Source organism: Hippoglossus hippoglossus, chromosome 22 (genome assembly GCF_009819705.1).
Source record: "Hippoglossus hippoglossus isolate fHipHip1 chromosome 22, fHipHip1.pri, whole genome shotgun sequence".
Lineage (NCBI taxonomy): Eukaryota > Metazoa > Chordata > Actinopteri > Pleuronectiformes > Pleuronectidae > Hippoglossus > Hippoglossus hippoglossus.
This window is the reverse complement of record NC_047172.1, coordinates 11,063,302-11,087,627: the sequence shown is the minus strand read 5'-3', so window position 1 is coordinate 11,087,627 and position 24,326 is coordinate 11,063,302. Positions and strand designations below refer to the sequence as shown.

The window sequence follows — 24,326 nt, the reverse complement described above, 5'->3', positions numbered from 1 at the left end:
CACCATGTAGCTGAAAAACTCGGAGCTTCTTCTGCCGCTAATTCCTCCTCCTCTGTTTCCGCGTGGAACTACAACCCTGTGGTTAGCCAATCAACGGCCTCGCTTTTAGCTGGGGTATTTTCTCCAGAGTTTAGGCTGTCAGGCGAACAGTCTCACGCTCTTCTCTGGCGACACCACGTCCACACACGTGTACAGAAATAAGAAACTCTGAGACTCGAGTGCTGGTTTGTAGCAGACGATCCATACTGGGGGTGCTGGATCTTTAAAAACCCCACATATAAAGGCGAAAGTTGTGCCTGAGAAGTGATTTCGGGGTAAAATAACCTTCTCACAGGGGCAGCGCAGTGATTGGCTGAGGGTGATGGCGGGGGTTTGTGAAGACTGATGGCGGAAGCTGTGTTTATTTGTGTAGCGGTGTTTTGTGAGTCTCTGAACACGATCTAACCCACCGATGACACAGAGAACGGACACACACAGGTGTGTGACCACCCTGACCCTCGGGGGGAAGTGAGGAGCAGTTCGCCGGTGTCACTTCCCCGCTTCTCCCGTCAGCTCTCCTCTGTTGTGGCGCTACAAGCTAAAGGGAAGCTGCCTTGGCGGTGACTTCCAGCTTCAAGATGAGCTCCTCGCGGGAGATCAAGCGTAAGTATCGCTTTAATGGACAGGTTAGTGTCGTTGGCACGTGTTTGTGTTGTTGTCGCTTAAGTGTTTGGTGTTCGATTCCTGTGCAGAGCTGCAGAAAGCGAAGAGCAAAGCCCAGAACAGCCGCAACCTGGCGGAGGAGGCGAACATCTGCAACCAGCTGGGAGAGCTGCTGTCCAGATCCGGTGAGGAGGCTATATACAAACTATACGATCAATGTCTATCTATCTATCTATCCATCTATCCATCTATCTATCTATCTATCTATCTATCTATCTAGATCAGGCACATAACACACTAAACAAATTATAAGGGTGTGGTGGCAGAGTAGTAGACATAACTCACACATACAGACTTAGCTTGTGTGTATTTACAAAGTACTAATGTTTATTCATTTATTTTCAGTTAGCAGTTTTATGCATAAAAGTACTAATTTGTGTACTCACAGAACCCATACATTTTGGTGTTGATCCAAGATTTTGATTGTTTTTCAACCTTTTCCTTGATTTCTCAGAGGATAAACCAAAATCTATTTTTCACATTAAATGGATGAGCTCATTCTGTCTCTTGACATTCATCATAATATCCTGTCTGCTTTTGTCTAGTGTGGTTTTTAAATCACTGTGTCGTTGTCTCAATGTAACTATTCATCCTCTTTCTTATTTTTTTCTCCACTTTCCATCATATCAGTTCTATCCTTTCGTACTGTTGCTGCTTTTGGTTCATGTTTTTCCCCCTTTCTCACAGCACAGTACGAGATTGACTTCCGTTTGCTCTGTCTGATCCTCCTGTATCTCAGGTGATTATGACGCTGCCATCAGGGAGCACCAGCAGGAGTTGGCACTCTCTGAGGTGCTGAATGACGTGATTGGACGAGCAGTGGCCAATCGTAAGATAGGAGAGTGCTACGCGGAGATGGGAAACATCGAGGCTGCTTTGAAAGTGAGTCTATTGAGTTACTTTAGGAAAATCCCTGCAAAAAACAAGTTGATGCCCTTTACACCACATTCTTCAAATCTGTGACTATTATATTTTAATGTGTATGTTTGTCTTCAGCATCAGCAGAGGCACCTGGACTTGGCTCGCTCTGTTAGAGATCACGCAGAGGAGCAAAGGGCGCTGGCCACTATCGGTCGAACCTATCTCTTCCGTTATGAATCGGACCAGTCGAGGAAAAGTTTAGAGAAAGCAGAGGATGCCTTCAGAAAGAGCCTGTCCATCGTGGATGATCGTCTAGAAGGTGTGTTTGTCTACAGGCCTGTGTGTCCTCAGGGATTTGTAGAGAATCATTTTAAACATTTTTCTTTTTTCTTAACTCCAGGGACGGTGCCGGTGCGAGAGATCAGTGAGATGAAGGCTCGTCTGTTCCTCAATCTCGGTCTGGTCTGCGATCATCTGGGGGAGCCCAAACGCTGCAGCGAGTTCATCCGCCGAAGTGTCTTCATTGCTGAGTACGAAGATCCTAAACTATACTTTGTCTTAATGTAAAAACTTATGTAGGAATGTCCTCTTGTTAATGGGTCTTCCTCCATTTTTATCGTGTGAAGGAAAAGCCAGCTGCTGGAGGATCTCTACCGTGCAAACTTTAATCTGGGCAACATCTACTTTCGTAACGGTCAACACTCTAACTCTGTGCGCTGCCTGGAACAAGCCAAAGAGTGTGCCAGAAAGACAAAAGACAAGTTCAGTGAGAGCGAGTGCTTTCACTGCATCGGCAAGGTACGGCCGCGACCAAACCCTCCTACCTATTGCCTCTGCGGTTTGTACAGTTTGTGATAAGTGTGTGTTTGTGTCCTCGCCACGTTTATCCACAGGTGCAGCTTTCTCTTGGTGACTTTGTTGCAGCGAGACGATCTCTGAAGAAAGCTGTTCGGCTGGGTTCACAGCAGCCGCGGGACAAGCAGGCAGTGAAGAAAGCTTTCAAATATGGTGACGAATCAAGTTTTGAATCACCTGGTCTCGTTGCTTGTCGGTTTTTATTGCCTCCGCTTCAAGATATTTGAGTTGATGTCATGATTTTTTTTTTCTTATGTCCTAGCTGACCGTGGCTGTAAATTAGAGGAGGAGCTCGGAGAGGATCAGGGCAACAGACTCGGCTCCCATCAGGCCGTGGAGCTGGCAGAGCAGCTCGGGGACCTCTACTGTAAAGTTAGCTGCTACGGCAAAGCTCTGGATGCCTATCAAGCTCAAGTGAGAAACATTAAAAGCTTTGTAGCCCCCAATATTCGCTGCATTTTAACTTATCTTGCATTCTGTATAAGCTCTGTAGTGGATTGTTGGAGCATTGAGAACTGTTGTTGTTCTGGTGCAGCTTAAAGGTGCGGAGGCCCTGGGGAAGGCTGCTCGGGAGCTGGCTGTCATCCACGTGTCCCTGGCTGCCACCCACACAGACCTGAGGCAGCACAGCAAGGCGGTGGAACACTACAGGCAGGAGCTGGTGTTACGACAGGGCCGATCATCTGAGGTGAACACGACCATCCTGCACAATCACCCAACACTAATCTGCTCTTAGACATCAGCGTCATGGTAAACAGTATTATGGGTGTTGTGTTTGATGTCTACCTGCATCAGTATTCAAGAGTTCTAGTACATATTTATTATACTAACAGAGCACACAACTAGTTTTGATATACTAAAAAATATGAGTTGAATCAATTTAGTGTGCTTACATTTTGTATTAGATACACTAAGTGTATATAGCCTTTGATGCATCCATACATTTAAGCTTTAAGGCAACTACAGGGCTTTTTTCTCATATTACAATAACTCATTTGGAAAATCACTTGTCAATCATGATCAATTGACTTGTAATCTTAATTTGGAAAAGTAGAATGGCACTCAGTAGAGCTCATACCACTGCCAAGGCCCAACAGTCCCCTTGAATTCGATCAAGTCGCACCAGATTACAAACACTCACAGACATCAGTCCCCTACAAATGACAGATTTTTTTTCCCATCAAGATCCATTACCTGGGAAATTGGTGAACATTTCAAAAAACACCCTATCGAAAATAACTTTCTGGATCCACCACAAACTTTAATGTGTTCTTTCTTGGCCATCCATCGTTCAGTGGGTGGGTTTCCATACTTGTGAATATAACGCCTGAATCTGTCTCCATCAGGAATGTAGCACTTGGATAAACATCGCAGCAGCTCAGGAGGAGAGTGGCTGTACCTTCCAGGAAATAGACAGCAGCTACAGCACAGCGCTGCAATGCGCTCAGAAGTGTGGGCAGGCCAGACTGCAGGTGATATGAGCAGCTGAAAGAAAGGAAATTAATTGTTTAAGATCTAAAAAATAAAGAGGCTGATGAAATATGGAAATAGTTTTCCCAGCACCCTTCTTAATTATTTTCAAACCCACAGGTATACTAGACTTCTTGAAGTTTGAATGATTTCCTGTATTTCCCTCCTACAGAAACGCGTGTTGAGGCTGTGGTTGGCGTCTCAGAGACGCGGTGGCTCATCAGATGCCGACGACACTGAGGCGAGGCTGCAGGAGCTGTGTGCTGCAGACGGGAGTGATGGTGAGGAGGATGAAGAGGAGGAGATGGACAACAGTGAACCTCTGGATGACAGTGACGTCGTCCTCTCAGATTCAGGTTAGAAACACGCTGCTCTAGAGTTGACCTGTTTGACCTCCAGACTTTTGGATAAAATTCCATTTATCTTATGTTCGTGTCTTCATGTGGGCTCTAGATGATGATCTTGAGGGTTATGACAAGATGGTGTCGGGAAGGAGGAAGGCAGGAAGGGTGAGTCATTTATCAGCCAGCCTCATCCTCAAATTCCACACTGTACATCGTTATTCCTCTGACCTGCTTATATCCTCGTCTCCTTGCTTTAGTGGAACAAGAGGAATGAGAAGGGTGAGACGTCTCTGCACAGAGCGTCTATAGACGGAAACCTGAAGCAGGTCCAGTATCTGGTTGAGCAGGTGAGGGGAAAAGAAAGAAAGCAAAATTTAAAACAAAAAGTCCAGCAGATAAGGTGTAAAATCTGTGTAAACTGTAAACGGTAACAAACTTCATGGACTTCCTGTCTGAGCTTGTTGAATATTTATTATACAAATAAATAAGTCTCTGCTCAGCCACGAATCTTTTATAAGGGCCGACGCTCATGAGGAAATTAAAGTCTACATAAAGAAATTAAAATTCTGGATTGTGTGATAATTATTGTTCTCCTGCTCGTCTCCATGTCAGGGTCATCCAGTGAACCCCAGAGACTACTGTGGGTGGACTCCCCTGCATGAGGCCTGCAACCACGGTCACCATGGTAACTGATTTAGGATTAAATTGATTGAATCCTGTTTAAAAGCTTTTTTTTTTATGAAAATGGAATAAAACCCGTCCGTCCGCTTCTATCCTCCTTGTTTTTGTTTCTCTCGTGCAGACATTGTAGCTGTGCTGCTGGACCGTGGTGCAAACATCAACGACCCTGGCGGTCCGTTATGTGAGGGAGTGACTCCTCTTCACGATGCCCTCGGATGTGGCAATTTACGGGTTGCGAGACTCTTGGTGGCACGAGGGGCTTCTGTCACTCAGCGCAACTCCAAGGTGTGTGCATGTGCATGTATGTGGTTACGTGCACTTTTAGCCTCTTTTATACACAAATCCCACTATATTGCTTTTAAGGCCAAAGATGTAGTTGCTGTTGAGTCACGTGTGGACATCCAGACGTCCTTCAAATACACAGACATTGATTTGGCCCTGTGACTAACTGCTCCCAGAATAAATGAGGAACAAGAATGCCACTCTATGGTGGGAGAAAGATGCAACATTCCCACATTGAACAGGCTGTGTGAAAGGGACTTAGAGCCCAATTTTGCTGAGTATACTAATCACCCCACCCCCCGAGACAAATAAATCCCATCACAAGTCGCACTAACGTGTGTATCTTGTGTGTTTCATGCTTTCACTCTCCTCTTTCAGGGAAACGCAGCCATGGAGACCCTGCGTCACTGGCAGAGGACGTACAGCCGAGAGCTGGACAAGGAAACCAAGCAGGAGTGTGTGGCTACAGAGAAACTGCTGAGGGAGGCACTGGCCGGGGGAGGTGAGACTTTCACACGCTCTTACCATGTTAGCCTCAGTTTGCCTTTAAAAAAAAAAAAAAAAAAAAAATCCTTTCAAATACTTGTTTTTCCTACTTATCTCCGTCTCACACAGCTCCGGCCCCAGCCAAGCCTTTCGATGCCCTGCAGGACAGCCAGCTGTTTGATGCGGAGAACTCAGAGCCACTGTCGTCCTCTGGAGGAGGCTGCTCCGCCAGCCAGGACCGGCCTCGACACAGCAGGAGCTCGGAGGTGAACACGCGGCCCGCCAGCCCCAAACGGTGGCAGAGCAACGGTTCAACACAGCGCCACCGAGCCAGAGGAACAGAGGCTTCTGTTCTCTATGGGGTAATGTCTGATGATTGTTTTCAATGTGGATGAAAGTACTACATAACTTCTTCTTCTTCTCTAGATCTGCAGCTACAGTAGATGATTTGTATGTATGTGACTTCCTCAGAATAACAGCAGCTGCTCAGACGATGGCGACTCTGACTGCCCCCTCAGTCCCCTCCGTCCTGTCCGCTCTAGGCACAGTTTCCCATCAGCCCCGAGTCAAAAGGAAGCTCCACCAAACAAAGAAACCAGCTCCATCCCGACTTCAGGCAGCATCAGAGAAGACCCTGCACCATTCGTCCTAGAACGAAAGGAGTACCACAGCGCCATTCGAGGCTTGGGCAGCTCCAAATCTCTTCTCCAGGGTCTGTCACAGCCACAGTTCTCCAGCACGCCCGCCGTGTCATCCAGCAACAAATCGGCTCTGGTTCCTGAGGAGGAGTATCTCGCCGATGACTGGCTGGATGACGATTTAGGGGACATGCAGCCGCACAAGAAGAGGAGGCTTCAAGTCAATCAGAACGGGATGAACGGGGAGGACGCACCCATGTTTTCAGCAGCCAGAAGTCAAAACAGGCACCTAAACTCTGACCCAACCTTCCGAGGTAGTAATGACTTCTCTTTCATTTTTAATCTCACTTCATGTTTCTTTGCTTATTTGACCGTCAGTATTGCTCCTCTTCTCTCAGCCTCTGCAGTTCCCTCCTCCTCCAGCAGGAGTCTCTCTCTGAAGAAGAGCGGCTCTGTGAGGCCTCACCAGGTGAAGATGACTCAGATGCCTGGGATGGTGCGGTTGGGCAGACGAGAGGTCAACAGGCCGAACAGCCCCAACGTCACAGATGATGACGACATGATACCTGAGACTCCGCCTCCACACATACACATGCAGGTCAGAGTCGTGGAGAGAAAAATCACTAAATAACACATTGTTACACGACTCATTTAAAGTTCCAAAGAGTCAAAGCCAAAACACAGATTTCACATCACTTATTGAGGACCGTGTCGACTGCAGCTCGATGATAATTAATGTTTCAACGTGAGCAGGGGCCAGAACTGGAACATCATTTGTCTTGAGTCTGTCTTCACTCTTGATTAATTTTAGATGGTGATGAATGTGGCTGTAAATGAGACGGAGCTGATCAAGGAAAAGGAGCCATTTTAAGATACTGCAGTTGCTGAATATTAGAGACTTTACCAGAGAAGCAAATTAACTTTTAATATCATACGTTCGCATGAGTCACGCTGCAAATCTGTTGAATCTAGTTTAATTCGATACTTTCACGAAGGTTGATTAGTTCCTTGACCCTATTTAAAGGTGTTGATTAAAGTTGATGGCCTTTTTAGAAGCTGTAGGGTTTTTTTGCGCAACCAGTGTGTCAAAATTCCTAGACAAATAAAATGCTAGGTATAGTGATTTAAAAATGAAATTGTCCTGCCCTCGTGTGTAAATGAATAAAGGGAATAAAGCCATGGAGGGCGGGAAGTCCTGCTATCAAACTGAAACAGCCTTGAATGTAAGAAACCAGTTCATTGTGCTCACATATATATATATATATTGTTCTTTTTTTATTTTTCAATTTGTATATTTCAGCTTCCAGCTCAAACACTGGCCTCTCCGATGCCCACATCACTGCCTCCACCAATCAGAATGAGGGTCAGAGTTCAGGAAGATGTTTTCCTCATCCCAGTTCCACAAAGGTTGGTATATAATGAATTAATAGATGTCATTATTATTGTCCTCAAATATTCTGCTGTCGCATAAAGAGCTTTGTGCTTTGAACAAACTGTTGTAAGCAGCAGCATTAGGGATTTTGAATCTTTTTTTAAATGTGGTCATTCAACGTTTGAATTTAGTTTGATACTGTTGTTTATGCATATTTTTTAACCCACATCCATTCGCTGTGTTTCAGTGAGGCAGACCCCTGCACCGTGTCGTGGCTGTGTGAGCAGGCAGCTCAGCGTTACTACCAGAAATGTGGCCTCCTGCCTCGTCTCTCTCTGCAGAAAGAGGGCGCTCTTCTCTGCCCGCAGGACCTGCTGCTGTCTGTCCTGCACACCAATGAAGAGGTGAGGAGCACAGACATTAAGATGAAGTATCCTACGTGAATGCAGTTTTAACCACACTTTCAATTATTTTCCCTGGGATGGAATAATAATAATGCGTGGCATGTTGCAGGTTTTGGCTGAAGTGTGCTCCTGGGATCTCCCTCCTCTCCCTGAGCGCTACAAAAAGGCCTGTGACAGCCTGGCAGTGGGTGAGCAACACACACAAACATACACACAAACACAGACAAACACATTTTGATGATCTGTTACAGAGCAGAGTCTGTTTGCCTCCTTGCAGATGAGAACAAGCGCATCACCCGGCTGTGTGAGGTGCAGGACGGGAGCTCCTCTGTGTCGGTGTGCGGCCTCAGTCTGGCGCCCTCTTCCCTCAACCCCATGCTCCGCGCCCTCAAACTTCAGGCCAGTCTAACTGAGCTGCGGATTTCCGGCAACCGTTTCCACGACAACCTACTCCCCGATCTGGTGGCCACAACCATCACCATGCCTCGGCTTCGGCTGCTGGACATCTCTGCCAATCACATCACAGGGGAAGGGCTGGGGAAGGCGGTGAACGCTTTGAAGGGACAGAGTCATCCGGCGTTTCCGGTAAAGTCCTTTATTAGTGGTTATTCTTATTACTCACTGAAACCACTTCCTCCCTCCCGCAAAACGCACCAGGCACATTTTACCATCACATGTGAGAACGACTCAAATTTAAAACAACATGAATTCAAAAGATTATTGTTGTGGTGGTTTCCTCTGGTAGTGCCTGGAGGAGCTCGACCTCAGTATGAATCCTCTGGGGGACGGTGTCTCCGAGTCCTTGTCCTGTCTGCTGTCCTGCTGCCCTCTGTTAGCCAAGCTGTCTCTGCAGGCCTGCGGACTCACTGCTCGTTTCCTGCAGCAGCATCGACTGCTGCTGGCCAGCGCTCTGACAGGTAACTGTAACAAAGTGCAGAGTCACTGGAATACTGAGGAAAGTCTTGTACTCTGTAATGTGACGAAGAACATTGTCTTTGCTGCATTTCGGGGTATTGATGTGGAGTTTAATATAAGTGGGTCACTTGGGTTTAGCAGTTTCTTCTACTAAATGGAGAAAAAAGTATTCTTAATGACATAGTAATATTTATCTAGAAGCAAATAAGATTCTGAAGCCACTTAAGATTCAGTTCAGACTCTTAAAAAGCTCTTTGGAAGGATTCAACAGGACAAAGTTGATTGATTACTATCCTTTACTTTTTAAGGGACGGGCCACCTGAAGTCAGTAAATCTCGCCCACAATGCACTGGGCTCCACTGGGTTTGAGCTGGTGCTGAAGACTCTGCCTCTGCACTGCCTCACACACCTGGACCTGTCTGCCATCCGCAGGGGTCCTGCTGATTTCCCGGCACTTGAACACCTCGCAAATCTCCTGTCAGAGGTACACGCATGTATACACATGTACTATGATATTCACATGTCATCAGTGAATTGACTGATTGAGACGTTTCCATGGAACTAAACAAATGACGTTGACGTTTGTCCTGAATCACAGGACGACTGTTCTCTGACGCACCTGAGTCTGGCAGCAAACGACTTAACGGACAGCAGCGTCGCCACCTTGGCCAGGTGTGTGTGTGTGTCTGTGTGTGTCTGTTGTCATTTGTGTGCCTCTGCTGCCGTCTGGTTCTCTGAGTGATTTTCATTGATTCTCTTCCAGGTGCCTGCCTTCATGTCCATCTCTGCTGAGTTTAAACTTGTCGGGAAACTCGTCCGTCACCTCAGCTGGACTTCACAGCATCCTGACCACTCTCAGAGAGGCTTCTCGACCTCTGGCCCTTCTAAACCTTCAAGGTATACGTTCTATGTATGTGTGTATGGATGAAAAGTTCATAAAGCAGGTTTATTTTCTTCCTCCTATAAAATTGTTTTGAAAATGTAAAAAAAATTGGCATGATTGTTTTTTGAAAGAATTTGAAACCCACATGTATTGTTTTGCCAATGGTTGCTGATTTATATCATGAATAAAACAAGTCAAGTGCAACTTCCCCTCAAATAAGACGAGGTATATGTGGTAGATATTTAGACACTGTTCATATTTGTCTGAGGTAAGAGTATTTGGTTTGTGGTGTGTTTGTACTTGTGCATGAGATGGAAACAAAGAGCTGTACCTTGGTCGAACAATATTACCAAGTACCTTAAATTGGGGCTTTTTGAAAAATGCCTAATCAGCCAGAATATGCTGAGGTAAGGTCTAGGTACTGAAGAACATTGAGAACATCACATATATACTTTGAATTTCTATTTGTTTCATCATCCCCAGGTTGTCAGGTGTCGGGCCCCTGGGACAGTTCAGCTCTGGATGGTTTGTCAGAGCTGGTCAAAGATCTTCGTCTTTGCTCTCAGGGACTGAACAAGCTGGACAGACAGGCTCTGAAGCAGAGCTGGGACAACAGTCAGTCACACGGGCTCTTTATTGACCGAAAGGCCAAGTGCCTGCTCTCTGCTGCAGCCTCTTCATGAAGAGGAGAGAATTCGGTGTCACACACACACTTGAATCTGAGCCATGTGAAACTCTTTTAGTTATTCACAAATACACAGCTTTTATAATAAGGATGATTTTCTTTTCTTTTAGGTTTTGTTCAGTTACCAGTAACAGCTGGAGACTACATTAAACAGATATCTCGTGACACACCATCTGTGGACACTTTGTAAATAACTCTAATGAATTTCATTTATTCTGTCCCCTTCATTTATGTGTCCCTGTGAAAGTCTTGTGCATAAAAACTGTTTATTTTAAGTGTGTTGGGGTTCTGATGCACCTTTTGTCCTCAACCCACTGAATTATTTTATGATTTAAAAAAACAAAATAAAAAAATGTAAGTGACTCATGATGCTTTTGTCCTTCAGTGCCCGTTTTTTTATCTAAAATGAAAACGTGTTCTGCTTCATTTAAATCAAAATTAGTTTCAATTTAAACTTGCTGTCAAATTGAAACTGAATTCAAGTGGAGAGACTAACCGATCTTTCTGAGAAGTCGCCACAGAAACCAAAGACATTTCTGGTGTGTGACTTGGCCTCGTTTTCTCAGCATTGTGATCGCACTTTATTCACATGTGAATATCAAGACTGGCCTTTCTTATCTTTTAATTCAGAACACATACTTGCATCTCAGAAACCTTCAGCCCAATAATATATTTATAAACCTTTAATCGCCTCTCAGGGTCTGTCGCTCCACTGATACTACACTTATTAAAGTGTTGAGTGATTCTTTGCTTACTTTATGTCTGGATTCTTCCTCCATGCTTCTCTCAGTGCTGCCCCTGATAACATAGATCATTATATATTCCTGGACTGTTTGGAAGATCAGTTGATATAACTATGACAGAATTTTATTTTGGGGGTGGGGGAAATGGGGTACCCCAGGGCTTTGTTGTTGATCCTCTGCTTTTCTCTCTTTACATTTCACCTCTTTCTCCACTGCTGAGATGATGATGCTATATATGACCCTTTTTAGATTATTAAATTAAAGGTCTTCCTATTGGTTTACAATAGAATCTGATCATAACAGTAATTTTTTACTGTTTATTTCTATCTATGATTTTTCAAAGTATAAGAAATTCACATTAAATGCTTGAGGAAGTTTGATTTGCACATTATAGACTCAACTAAACTCTTTCATTTTCTCAAGTTGATTGCTCATTATTTATTGCCTCCCTCTGGCAGGTCCTTCTCAGTCTCAATTAACCTATTAAACCTTGTATGTAAAGCATAGACGATGATGTTTTCGATCCTCAGACCCAACCTCTTCTCTTGTTTCTCTTTACTCTCTCTCTTCTTCCTTTCTCCTGTATGTAAAACTTGAGTTTGCCTCTTCCCTGCTTGTGTAATCTAAGTTCTCTTCCCAGGTATCCATGGTGGTTCTGGCCTGTTTGGTGGTATCTGGAAGTTGCCTGGTGTCCTCCTTCATTATAATCATACATAAATATTTTCAAAATATCTGTGTTTTTTAAAAAAAAAAGGGATTTCTGCTTTTTGTAGGGGGACATTCACCTTATCTGACTGAAGGGTCCAAGGACTGAGGGTTTTGAAACAAGATGACCCCTCTTTAATATAACAAGCAGACAAAGGGCAACAAGTAAATTACAAAAGAAATCGGACAGATCTTTGAGCATATCATTTTTAATCAGTCTCTCACTACCAGGAAGCACTCACATTTTTTTTCTTTTTTTTTCTTTCTCATGAATTAAATGCTGTTGGATTTTTAATGCATGCACAAAACATTAGGGATATTCATTCATTTCAGTTTGTGACTCCTCTTGTTTTGGATAAAAGAGCAGATGAGACACTTCCTTTGGCCTAAAGAAACAAACACAGAGAAAGAGAGTATTAATTGTCAGTGGTGGAAAAAATAACAAATTCACTACCTATTATGTTGCTTGAACACACTATAAAAATATAACAGGTAAACATCTTGCATTAAAAGTAAAATTATTTATTAGTATTAACATAAGGTGCTTAAAATATCATGAGTAAAAGTACTCATCATAAAAATGTCAATACATAATTATATAATTATTGTTGTTATTAATGTATTAATATATAAATTGTGTTTTTAATGTTGTGGTCTAAACAGTGATGCTTTAGATTACTTGTTGGATAGTTAAATCTGTACCAGTAATCATAAGTAATAAACTGATCATTTATCAAGCATGTAAACTTGTATTCTAAAAAGTCAAATAAGTACACAGTGAAATATTTCTCTCTTAAATACAGTCTAGAGGTCGTCAGATGCAAAACATTTAAATACTGAGGGAAAGTACAAGTAAAAAAAAGTATTTATCCTTAAAGAGTTGTAGTTAGAGTTTCTACCTTTTAATGATGTGACGAATGAATAATGTAAAATGATTTTCTGAAGATTTTGTGTTTTATGATTAATTAAACCTTGAGAGCAGTGTATCCATGTGGTTTTAGCTCAGTTGAACGAATGGTGGACTGGTAACTCACTTGCAGGCTCCGGCGTTCACGCAGATTGTCTCCACGTCGTCAGTGGTCGTCAGCTCCTCGATCAATTCTCCAAGGTGCACTTTCACAAATTTGCGACACACCGATTTCAAGAGGCCGATTTCATTGCAGATGGAATTCAATTGTGACTTCACTGCCTGTAAGAGGGGGGAAGATGATATTATTTCCTATTGAAAGATGCTCTAGATATTTTCTGATCAGGCTCGTAGACACTGTTTTACCTCTGCGGTGGCGTTCGGTCCGATGACTCTCTTCACCTTCTTTAAAGCCCACTTGCAAGCCCAGCATTTACCTGGAATCTGGAAAAAGGACTTGTGGTCAGTGAGTCCCCATCATTGTATTCAGAGCTCCAGTCCAACACATTGATAGGCTTCGTTTTTTTCTCTACACGAAACCCACTGAATCGCTTAGACACAGTGTGCCAACACAATGGATCACCACGAGTGGCAGCAGGGAGCGCTGTTGCTCAGTAAAAGTTACATACTGTTGCTTTAAAAAATGTCAATTATTGTCTGGTCTAAAGAGACACAGTTTGCTTTAAACATCTCATATTGTAGGATGAACTAACACAGAATAATTTAGTAGCACCTAAATTCTTTAAAGCAGCCATGTGGGCTCTTACCTTGCCGGCATCCACGGAGATCTCCACATCCACCTGCTCCTGATCATCAATGTGGATTTCAAAGCTTCTCCCCTTGACCGTCCAAACTGTGAAGGCACAAAAAACAAAGTTAAAGTTAACACAAAACAGTTTTCTACAATGCAAAACACAGAAAGGTTTGAACAGAACGTAGTGAGCACCTGAACATGTCACCAGGATGCCGAGCAGGAGGATTGAAGACGGTGCCATGGCTGACAGTGAGCAGTGATCTCTGGTCTGTGTGTTTGCAGAGAACCCCCCCTTTTATACATGACAGAGGTGAGGGGCTGCACAGCAACACTCCTGCAGATGGACACCACAACGTAGCTGTTCACATGGTGACTCTCACTGTGATGGTTTTGTGGCAAGGAACTTGATAGAAAACTCCCTCCACACCACCCACTCAGGCTGTCGTGTTTTCAGTCAGGGCTTATTAAAAGAAGTTGGGTGTCGGTGTGTTGTGGTTTAAAGCTTCACAATATACAAATAAGCAACAATATCCATCTAAGCTGAATTGAATCAAAATCATTGAGGAGTTTGTGTTTTTCTTTCATACAAAGGAGGGTGATGTTGAGATATTGGCCGTAGACATAGCATGTCGTGAAAGATTATACCCCTATTTATTGCTGATTTGTCAATTTCCTTTTAGATACTATTTTTATTTTTACCCAATTGACTCTTTCATGTTGCTTGTCTTGTTTGCCTTTATTTTTAAAATCGTATTTGTTTTAGTTTCTTTAATTGATTTAAAATCCTCACTTCATATAATGAATAATAACAACAATAATAATAATAATAATAATAATAATAATAATAATAATAATAATAATAATAATAAAAACAATTATAATTTTATGTTTTTCACATCTGTCGTGTATCTTTGCTTTTTTATCCTAAAGCACATTGAGTCTGTGAAATATGCTTTATAGATAAACTTTGATTTGAGCGTGACATAATTTGATTATGATGAGCTTTATGTATTTTGGATATTTCATTGTCTTAGATATAATAATACATTTTATGATTTAATTACATTTCATTCGTGAATAAGGTCCAGACATTGACTGGAGTTTCCCTTTTATTAGACTGTCTGTGTGAGATATATTTACACCTACTGAAAATATTGTGAATGGTTTGGGCGAGAAGTGACAAGTAGGAGAAAAGGGCGTTAGAGAAATAATAAGTAACCTTCACACTGTGAACTTCACCTTTCTGAATGAACAACCTTGAGTAGTTTCATGTCGTCACAGTTTGCACTTTTAACCTGCCACAGCCAACAGGTTCCTGTATTCTTGTAAGTCAAGTTTATTTATATTGCACAGGAAAACAACCCAGAGTCCAGTGAAGTGCATAAGAGGCAAACCAAGTACACATGAATCAACGGAAGGACTTTTAGTACGTATTTAACTGCCTTTTGAATTTTTTTTAAAAGCAAACCTTAGAGGTGTAGGAAGAGTAGAGCATTTAAAAACTTAGTGCTACAGCCTCAAAAGCTCCATCAAGTCCTTACACGAGTGCGTAGGATAAGAGAGCGATTTAAGTGACAGGACCTGACGGAGCGAGCAGATGAGTAAAGGTGTAGATTCATTGGGTATGCAGGGACGTGATGGTGCAGCGCTCCATATGGAGAGGAGCCAGTGAAGATAATCTAGTGTGTATAATATGAGACCATCTATTTGACCTATAGTCAGAAATCTAGTGGCATCATCCTGGATCCAGGGCAGATTTACTGGAGGGAGGAGAACATTTCATTACAGTTTTCAACAAGAGAAGAAATCAAAGAATGTATAAGCATCTCTAACATGGTGTACGGAACTACACTTTTCAATTCATTGATGTTTCTTGGGTGGAAAAATCCAGATCTGGTCAGCAGCTTAATGTGGACTGGTCTAAAATATAACCTCTAAATTACGTAGGCTGGAGGAAAGAAGTTAAATTACTGGGACGACTTTATCTAACTGACACTCTAAACCTCCATGTTGAGGAGCTTTCGTCCGAGAGTTGGATGTCGTCTGCAAATAGACGATATGCAATGATGAATCTGCAACTAGTCAAGTCTCTGATGCCACTCATGTATCTGTTTCAAATGTTGTCATCTCAGTTGTTAATATTCTTCTGACTTAATTGTTTGAAAGAACAGGAAACAAGAAACGTAGTTCAACAGACCTCGACTTTAAAAAGCTGGTGAACCTCAATTCAGGTCAAACTATGGATTCACAACTGGTTGTAACTCATATTAGAGCATGAAATGAGAATAATTACAACATGTAAAAACTCATTTTATTCCAAAAAAAGACAAAACAGGATTTTATCATGATGGGAATCAAACAGTTTGAACATTGGATGCATTAAGTGTATGATCTGTGCACAGCTGCCTTGCAGAGTTTCGCTTTCACACAAGCCACTTTGGCACTCTCATGGTTGGCGATGGGGTCAATCAGTTTGCTTTTGAACTTCCCCATGATCTTGTGGCAGGCCGTCCGAAGGAATTTGATCTTGATTCCATTGCACACCTTTTTCAGCAGCTCATCAATTTTTGCCTTCAGTAAAAAAACAAAAAAACAAAATGTAAGACGTCAGATAGAAACGATTTTAATCAAGAATGGTGACATTGGTTTGAGTCGGTTTATTGATAACAATATACAAAAACGTCCACATCATAAGAATCCACCTTAATGTCATAATATATAGTATAAATGTATATATGTTGGCCACACATGTTGTTTTGCATGTAAGAATGATCACACTATGCAACTGTAATGAAAATAAAGATCGATCAAGATACCTGATTCGTCACTGAAATGTCTATGACGGATCAAATTTTAATTTTTCATCGAAAACAATGTGAACAGCTGCAAATATACATAATTTAATGAATCACAACCAAATTCTCTCAGAGAAAAATGAAAATAATGTCTGTTCTCTCCTCTATCGTTCCTTTAGTGTTTCCTAAAACCCGTCACCTCAGTCCTCTCTGACCGACTCTCTCTCTGTGCTTTGTTTCATCCACTCACCTACACCACTGATTTTATACTGATGTGTAATATAAAGGCAATCTGACAAAACTAATTCAACATGCTGATGTGAGGCTTTCACACACACCTGTTGATTTACAGTATGTCAGAATGTAATTTCTTTCATTTCAAAAGATTTTTTACAACTTTGAATTATTAATATTCTTCTTTACATCAACAGCATCTATTGTAATGCCTTTATTGTATCATTAATGATGTGTAACTTATATTTCTAGTTATTTGGTTGTAATCGCTGTCTTCTTAACCTCATTTGAAGTGACATTGAGATTTGTTAAAAACGCTATATAAATAAAAACTGAATAAGAAATCAGACTCATCGTATTTGAGGTCAAATTTGTCTAGTTTGTGCTTAACAAACAAAAATAAATCCATGGAAAGGCGTCAAATTACCGAAATGATCCTAAACTCTAGGGGTGATTAAAACTTGTGATGTTTTTACTTTTCTGTAGTTTATTTCTATTAAATTACCTTTGAACTGTCTTTGCCCAGCCACTTCTCTACTTTGGACACAAGCCACTTGCAGGCGCGACAGGCACCAGGGAAAGCTCCGTCCAGCAAAGTCTGATATAACGAAAACAACATGTGTTTTTAAATGAATGCATCAGTTGATATATGGAGTCAGTCGAAGAGAATTTCCTTCACACGTGTCACGAAATGAAAGAGGAGGGACGAACTTTTAACTTGAAATTCATCTCGTTGTGTTTCTTCGTATCATTTCTTACCTGCACTTCATGATGTTTTGCTCCTTTCCTCACATGGTGTTTTAACTCAGAGGTCAAATCCTCCTCTTCTGTTTGTTCCACTGAAGATTCAACAACAGCTAAAAAAAGACAAAGAGAGAACCGATGTGTTTTACTTAAACTACCAGAATGAAATAGTAGAAATCAGGTTATTTTCTCACCTGCAGAGAGCAGGAGGAGAGCGATGCTGAAAACAGGACTCATGGTCATCGTTGCTGTTTCATCAGTCGTCTTCTTCTGCTTTTGTCTGTGCCTTTTTATTCTTCTCCGTCTGCTGTTTGCTCCTCAAACACATGCATCAGCATTTGACACCAGAGTGTTGTTAAGTACTTTTTTTTAAAGTACTTTATAACATAGACAATTTCAAACAGTTGCAGTATCCAAATAGACCTCGTAAACACCAGAGAACAAAGCAAGTTTATGTTTTCATGTGAGTCAAGAATTTTTCACTTTGTATACAAGTCTGTATTTTCTGGTTATTATATATTTTCTGCCAGCCCTTTCACGTTGTCAAGTACAACACAACTCACGAAAGTACAACACAACTCATGAAAGGACTTGGTCACTAATGGAAGAGTCAACCCTCTTCCCAAACAAAATGATATGATGTGATACAACACGATATGTAACGATACAATACGACACATTACAATTATGATACTTTATGATAAGATATGTTACAATACGTTGCATTACTTTAAGATACGATACGATATGATGCAAGATACTTTATCCCTCAATGGGGAAACTGGGGGACAGACAACAACAACAATGTGACATCAATATATTCATAAATACCGATATTCAATATATTCATAAATACCAACAGAACCTCGATCCTCAGTAAAACCATCTTCCTAATCAACAACAGCAGCATCAGATCATCAGGGACAGCCAATGACAATGTTCACCGAAACACCTCCTCGGGCAACAGCCAATATTTTGTCTCTTACCGTGTGTCCAGTCCAAGGCTCCATCTTCTGTTTGCCGTACACCGTTAACAGTTCAAGTAGTTTCACATGAGTCCAACGTTTCTCCAAACAAAGCACAAGCAGAGATACCTTTTGAAGACATTTTAGGTTGGGTAACATTTTGACTAATCTCTGTCTATAGCTATCCGCATATAAATATATAGATACATAAAAAAAAAAACAATAGCTGAGGCATTTTGGTCAATCTGTTCCACCTCTTTTTTTCTCCACATGTACTGTTTTCCTGCAGGCAACCAAAGTCTGCTCAAATGGGATTGGTCAGACTAGAAAGGGACTCCAGACAGCTTCCTGCCCCAGATTATTGTTCTCTTCCTATGTGGAGGTGTGCTCTTGTGCTGCTGGGAAACTCAATGGAAAATTCAGCTGTAGTGCAATTGTGCGACCACTGACAGACTAATGCTGCCAATGCGTCAGTTGTTCACCCTGACCACAATAGCAGAGCAAGTCTGCAGGTATGATTCCTTCCAGATGCGCTAAGAGGGCACAAGACCCTCGGAAAATTCCTGCAGTCCAGTTAACTTTAATGTCACCAAACCCACATCTGGATGAATTTCTCGGAGGAATCTAAATTATTTGCATGTCTAAAAGTTTCTGTCTTCCAAAAGTTTGCTTGAGCTACCGTGCATGTTTTTCGTCAGTGTCACCATGAATCATCTTGCTGGTTCACAGTGTAGTGGAGTTTTCATGATCTGGTTTTCACAGGTTGAGCTGCTGAGAACAACCACAACAACTCTTGCTCAGCTTTGTTCTTCACACCTTCTGAAACCATATTTAACGCTCGGTTGACGTGTCTTCTCGCATGCACTTTGTGCAAAATGTAAAGGTACCTAACTTTTCTACCAGACCTATTTCTTGGTATATTGATCAGAGTTCCCAAAACTGTTAGGACACATGGTCCCAGACTCTCATGTCTCATGAGCATTGTGAAGCAACAGACTAAAAGCTGTAGCCTGCTAATGATGCACTGAACAGGTGCCACATTTTTGTATGGACATACCAGCTGGATCACCCTGCATGTTGCCTTTAACCGGGATAGTTCACCCAAAAATGAAAATTCACTCATTATCTACTGTGATGGAAATTTGACCTGGTGAGACTTCTGAAATAAAGAGATTAGAATATCAGTCTTTTAATATACTTTATTCCTTGTAAGGAAGGTGAGACAATCATACAGCATGCGAAGAGCATTCTGCAGAGGGAATGACAAAGAAACAGTTGCAGGCGTGTGCTTCTTATGCAGATGCAGTGAAGAGATGTGTGTGAACTATGTGTGTGTGTGTATATATGTGTGTGCGTGTGTATGTATGTGAACTATGTGTGAGAACTGAGTGAATAATAAAATCAGGAGATAAGACACAGACACATGCTGAAGGCTTCCTGGCCAAGCCAAGACTCAGACACAGGCTGAAGGCCTCTTCGAGGTCTTGGTGGGGGGAGGCCCTGAGTCATCTTGGCAGTTATACAAGCAGAAACAGTATGCATAAGCAGAGATAATATATAGTGTGGTATAATGGTAACATTTTCCATTACACTAATCACAGTTGCCTGCAGTGACTGAAAACAATGCGATATGTGACTGATGGTGCAGCTGTGGGCTGGACGCCTCAACAATGTGCCGTTGGACACAGACAAGTTCCACAGAACTGAGAGGAGGTGAAGAGTCAGGTGAGAGTCATTTTCTTTGGGATTGTCACAAGTGTCATGTTGCACATCACACTCAGTCATTAAACCCATCACAGTTATAAATATAGATATATATAGAAAAATATTTTTGCCTGCATGTCCTAATACTCTTTAGTCCTGTTCTCACATGCTGCCTTTCAAATTTAGAACAGTGTTAATATCTCCATACATTTGATCTTTGCTGGTTCAGGAGCGATTAAACTACAGCTGCACAATCAGCTAATCTGCAACTGGATCATGCTGTTACCCTAATAAACCAACAGGGGGTGCTTCAGTCAAGTGTGTGAGGCCTGCTGGTGTCCTGTGGTGATGATGGTGGGTGTGTGTGTGTGTGTGTGTGTGTGTGTGTGTGTGTGTGTGTGTGTGTGTGTGTGTGTGTGTGTGTGTGTGTGTGTGTGTGTGTGTGTGTGTGTATTCACACACACACACACCCACTGAAAAAGTGTGTGCGATTGCAACTGTGTGAGTTGCTCCTTAACGGAGTCGCAGACGAACCCCACACTGTGCAGTGACACCGACTCTCTGCTCAGATGGCTGCACAGATCAGATGAGGGTGAATCAGGAACACTCACTGAGCTGTGAGGGGATCGGATGAGACACCGGACAGGGTCAAGTGCAAGTGGCCTGGAAACAATGACTAAAGTTATTTGTTGTTTTCTATCTGCTGACACAGAGCAGCACAAATGTTGATGTAACTTTCACATATTGTTCCTTAACTCTTTCAGTCATGTCATTTCTTACTTACGATGACGCAGCACAGTTTAATGGCCCTGTCACAGGGTTCAGGTTTTTCTCCGGTGGCCGAGAGAGCTCAACGCACTGCAAATCAAGAAAACACATGCACATAGAAAAAACACGTGCAAATTAAGAAAACAACTTCATCAATTTGACGACACGTGCACTGCAAAAAGTCACAACACAAGCAAATACAATGCTTTGTGAAGTTCCATCACCACTGACAAGTAGCAGACTCCAATAACTTCACAAAGCATTAAACTAGCGAGGTTCATCGCTTTGTTCGATCCCCTGGAAACATTACTGGTGTTGTTTTCGTAATTTGCAGCTGGTTTCTGTATTTGTATGTGTTGTGACTTTTAGCACCGCATGTGTCATCAAAGTTGTTTTCCTACTTTGCACTTTTTTTTTTTTTCTATTTGCATGTGTTTTCTTAATTTGCAGTGCGTTGAGCTCCCTCGGCCACTGTACTTTAGCCATAAGTTTGTGATTTTTAAGTAAAAAACTTGTATTCAGAGTTGTGCAATCTGAGACAAAACTGACATTTAAAACTTCTCCATCTCTCTGCATTACAGCCAAAGTCACAGTCATTTGTTTCACTTCCCCTCAACTTCAGTCTTTGAAAACGTTCTGCTTCTTTACACACTGAATAACTGAGACACGCTCCAGCTGTTTTCCAAACAAATCATATCACGCTACGCATATTTGCATAATGCATTTTATTTGGGGGACCATCCGAGCAAATGATGAGCTGATTATTGACAGCTAATTGTTGAGCTCGAAAAGAAAAGAGAGCCAGGATGAAAATGTTCAAATTATTCCGACTCACGTAAGAATCAGTGAATTGTGAAATACTCGGTGTGTTTTTTTATATAACTTTTTCAAATTCTTGAAAATGAAAATGGTGAAAATGCTGAAGAAGAGGACGAATGTGAGACGACACAAAAATCCTCACAACACGAGTTTAGTTTTTGTGCTAAAGAAGGAATTTTAATCTCATACATACATTATGTACAATATAGTATTCTTGGACATTCACTAAAGCCAAGTTTCAGTGCAGAACAGCCTTTAAGAGATATACTATATCTACTAAGATGCAACACCCTGCCAGAAAGGCACACGACAAGAGAGTGATCGCATTTAAAGTTAACACACTGACTGGAAACGTCTCTTTTACTTACAGACGCCATTGTGCGTTCACAAGTCCTCCCCATCGGATCACGTGAGCTTTGATCGTCAAATTAATATCAAAAACCAGAGTCCCTCAACCAGAGCTGTGCCTTCTCTCATCCTCCCATGTTAACTAAGCCTTGTAATATTTGATGGAAACAATCAAAAAGAGAGATTCAATTATCAATCCTGAAAAATATGAATCTAGTAGATTCTGCAGCTCGGAGAAAATTTTAAATGTTAAATTTGGTAAATGATGATGAAATGTATATTACCATCAAGATAAAGTAGAACCCTGGATTGCAGTGAGGGAGATATTCTCTGTTTGAGGGTGATGTTGTTGGAAGACCAGAGAGAATTACTGAAGTCTTTTTTGATTGTGTCAAAGTCCTCTGGAAATACTCCTCCACATCTCTTTGTTGCAGTTTCTCACCAGAAACATGTGGAAAAACCTTTTTTTAGGACTGTAACTGTACGCTGGAGGTTATACAGGAAGTTCTTTCAACAGATGTTTGGGCGGATTAAGGCTTTAAAGAAAGTAACTTCTTATTTTCTTGTTTATCCTCACTTACATTTAGATCAAGTTTTGAAGGGGCTTTTTCAGAGCCCCGTATATGCTGCTTTATGTCCCCAAACCTTGGAATTAATAAATGTGGTGTTTGTTTCCTTTTCTCAGGCATAAATAGCTCACTTTCAGAAAATAAACAGAATAAATCTAAGGGGAAAAAACACTCATTGGCTCTAATAAAATCAAATCCAGGGGATCCAGTGACCTCCGGGTCTCGAAAACATCATCTCAGCATCTGTCTGTTTGTGCTGAGAGCGAGTGAGGAAGGGGCAGAGACTCTGACCTGGAGTCGTCAGTGACAAAACCAGCATCACTTCTTCTGTCGAACCCCATCTCTGGGCTCCTTTGTTTCGTTTCAGTTTCCTCCTCCTCTGACCTCCATGCAGGCGGCTGATCCTAAGTTCCTTCCCTTTCTTTCTTTCTCTCTTTTTCTCTCTCTCTCTCTCTCTCTCTCTTCATTTCTCTGAGTGTGTCTCTCAGATGATTTCCAGGACGTCACAGGGCACGAAGCCTCTCTTCTTTCCACTCTCCACTCGGAGGAAGCCGCTGTGCTCGCCCTCACTGCTCACACAGATCTGAAAGCAGAAGGAAGAGTCTACTGAGCCTTTGTGACTAGGTGTTCTTGTGATATCATGTTCGCAACAATGTGACAGACGGACACCCCGAACAAAACTAGCCACTGGCTCTGTAGTTGCAAGGAGCTCTGAGATCCAACACTGATATCTGTGGTTACAATAAACATTTTATGAAGAGTGAATTTGTGTGTATGAACAATACGCAAAAAATGTTATCAACAAAAAAAGAACTCATCACATTTTCTCCAAATTTCATTCGCTGACCGTCACGATGGACCAGAGGACACTGTGTTCATTTTTGCTCTAAGTACTCAACATCTTCCCCTGGGTTTGAGAGACTGGAAAACCGAGGCCACAGACTTGTCTTGTGCCCGGTGGTTTAATCTCCAATGAGGTTTGCTAAACCTTCAGGCATGTTGGGACTCCTTTGAGTCTCAACGTGTCCTGGAATGCATTGTGGGAAAAAAAAAAAGGGAGCCTGATCTAAGAAGGGCCGTTGTGCCCAAATGCTACTTGACTGGTGAATCCTGAGAGGGATCCAGTGGCGACTGCAGTGGAGCTGCTCAGTGGATATAAGTGTGAGAGGGAAGCAGTGACGTGGGAGCTGCAGAGGGCTAATAAGGGCTAATCATAGTTATCAGTACCTGTCCTTCCTTCAGGGTGATCTGGCCTTGTTCCTTGCAGCCGATGAATGTCCTGTTGCACCTGAACACTTGGTCCTCGGCCCGCACCTGATGAGCAAAGGCTGCTGGGAAGAAACCGATCCTATCCTCAATTACCCCCTGGAAAAAATTAATCAAACATTTAAAACTGCTGACACACAGAAAAAGCTGCAAAGGACCTAAGAGGATTACACACCAAGTGTTTTCATGACTGATTAGATAAACGCCTTAAAAAAACAACAGGGGTTCTGTGATTCAGGCTCAGCTGTTAATCATCACAGAAACAATCTTTGAAAAAAATTGTATTAACTTTTGAATTTGGTCCATTAACCATTTATCAACATGGCGTAATCTGGGTTCATGACTAATACTGCAGCCGGCTACCAGGTGCGGATCGAGACGTTGTCCATTTTTATATAGTCTGTGGTTAAAACCGTTGGGTCACACC

General features: G+C 42.1%; 3 protein-coding genes across 5 annotated transcripts in view; 1 reads left to right on the top strand and 2 right to left on the bottom strand.

Annotated features, from left to right (window-relative positions):
- Positions 1-364: 364 nt before the first annotated feature.
- Positions 365-10,858, top strand: tonsl (tonsoku-like, DNA repair protein). The gene is made up of 28 exons (XM_034576978.1): positions 365-642; positions 732-827; positions 1,442-1,584; positions 1,699-1,882; positions 1,964-2,093; positions 2,190-2,361; positions 2,457-2,571; positions 2,681-2,832; positions 2,954-3,106; positions 3,765-3,890; positions 4,061-4,244; positions 4,342-4,397; positions 4,490-4,579; positions 4,845-4,917; positions 5,035-5,198; positions 5,574-5,697; positions 5,811-6,043; positions 6,153-6,633; positions 6,718-6,917; positions 7,620-7,726; positions 7,939-8,095; positions 8,205-8,283; positions 8,373-8,680; positions 8,841-9,012; positions 9,319-9,494; positions 9,609-9,682; positions 9,774-9,907; positions 10,377-10,858. The coding sequence occupies exons 1-28, from the start codon at positions 618-620 to the stop codon at positions 10,574-10,576; spliced, it is 4,308 nt and encodes a 1,435-aa protein (XP_034432869.1). The 5' UTR covers positions 365-617; the 3' UTR covers positions 10,577-10,858.
- Positions 10,859-12,219: 1,361 nt separating this feature from the next.
- Positions 12,220-14,021, bottom strand: LOC117755922 (antimicrobial peptide NK-lysin). The gene is made up of 5 exons (XM_034576100.1): positions 13,880-14,021; positions 13,701-13,786; positions 13,300-13,377; positions 13,061-13,215; positions 12,220-12,412 (listed from the first exon to the last, which is right to left on the bottom strand). Exons 1-5 carry the CDS (start codon positions 13,926-13,928, stop codon positions 12,337-12,339), a joined length of 444 nt encoding a protein of 147 aa, XP_034431991.1. The 5' UTR covers positions 13,929-14,021; the 3' UTR covers positions 12,220-12,336.
- Positions 14,022-21,871: 7,850 nt separating this feature from the next.
- stac (SH3 and cysteine rich domain) overlaps positions 21,872-24,326 on the bottom strand; it is a 33,216-nt gene continuing 30,761 nt past the window's right edge. For all 3 annotated transcript variants that reach the window (XM_034575987.1, XM_034575986.1, XM_034575988.1), the window contains 2 exons: positions 23,861-23,998; positions 21,872-23,216 (listed from right to left, as the gene is read on the bottom strand). In XM_034575987.1, coding sequence (XP_034431878.1) covers positions 23,118-23,216; positions 23,861-23,998 — 237 coding nt within the window. In that variant the 3' untranslated portion in view covers positions 21,872-23,117. The remainder of the gene's footprint in view (positions 23,217-23,860; positions 23,999-24,326) is intronic.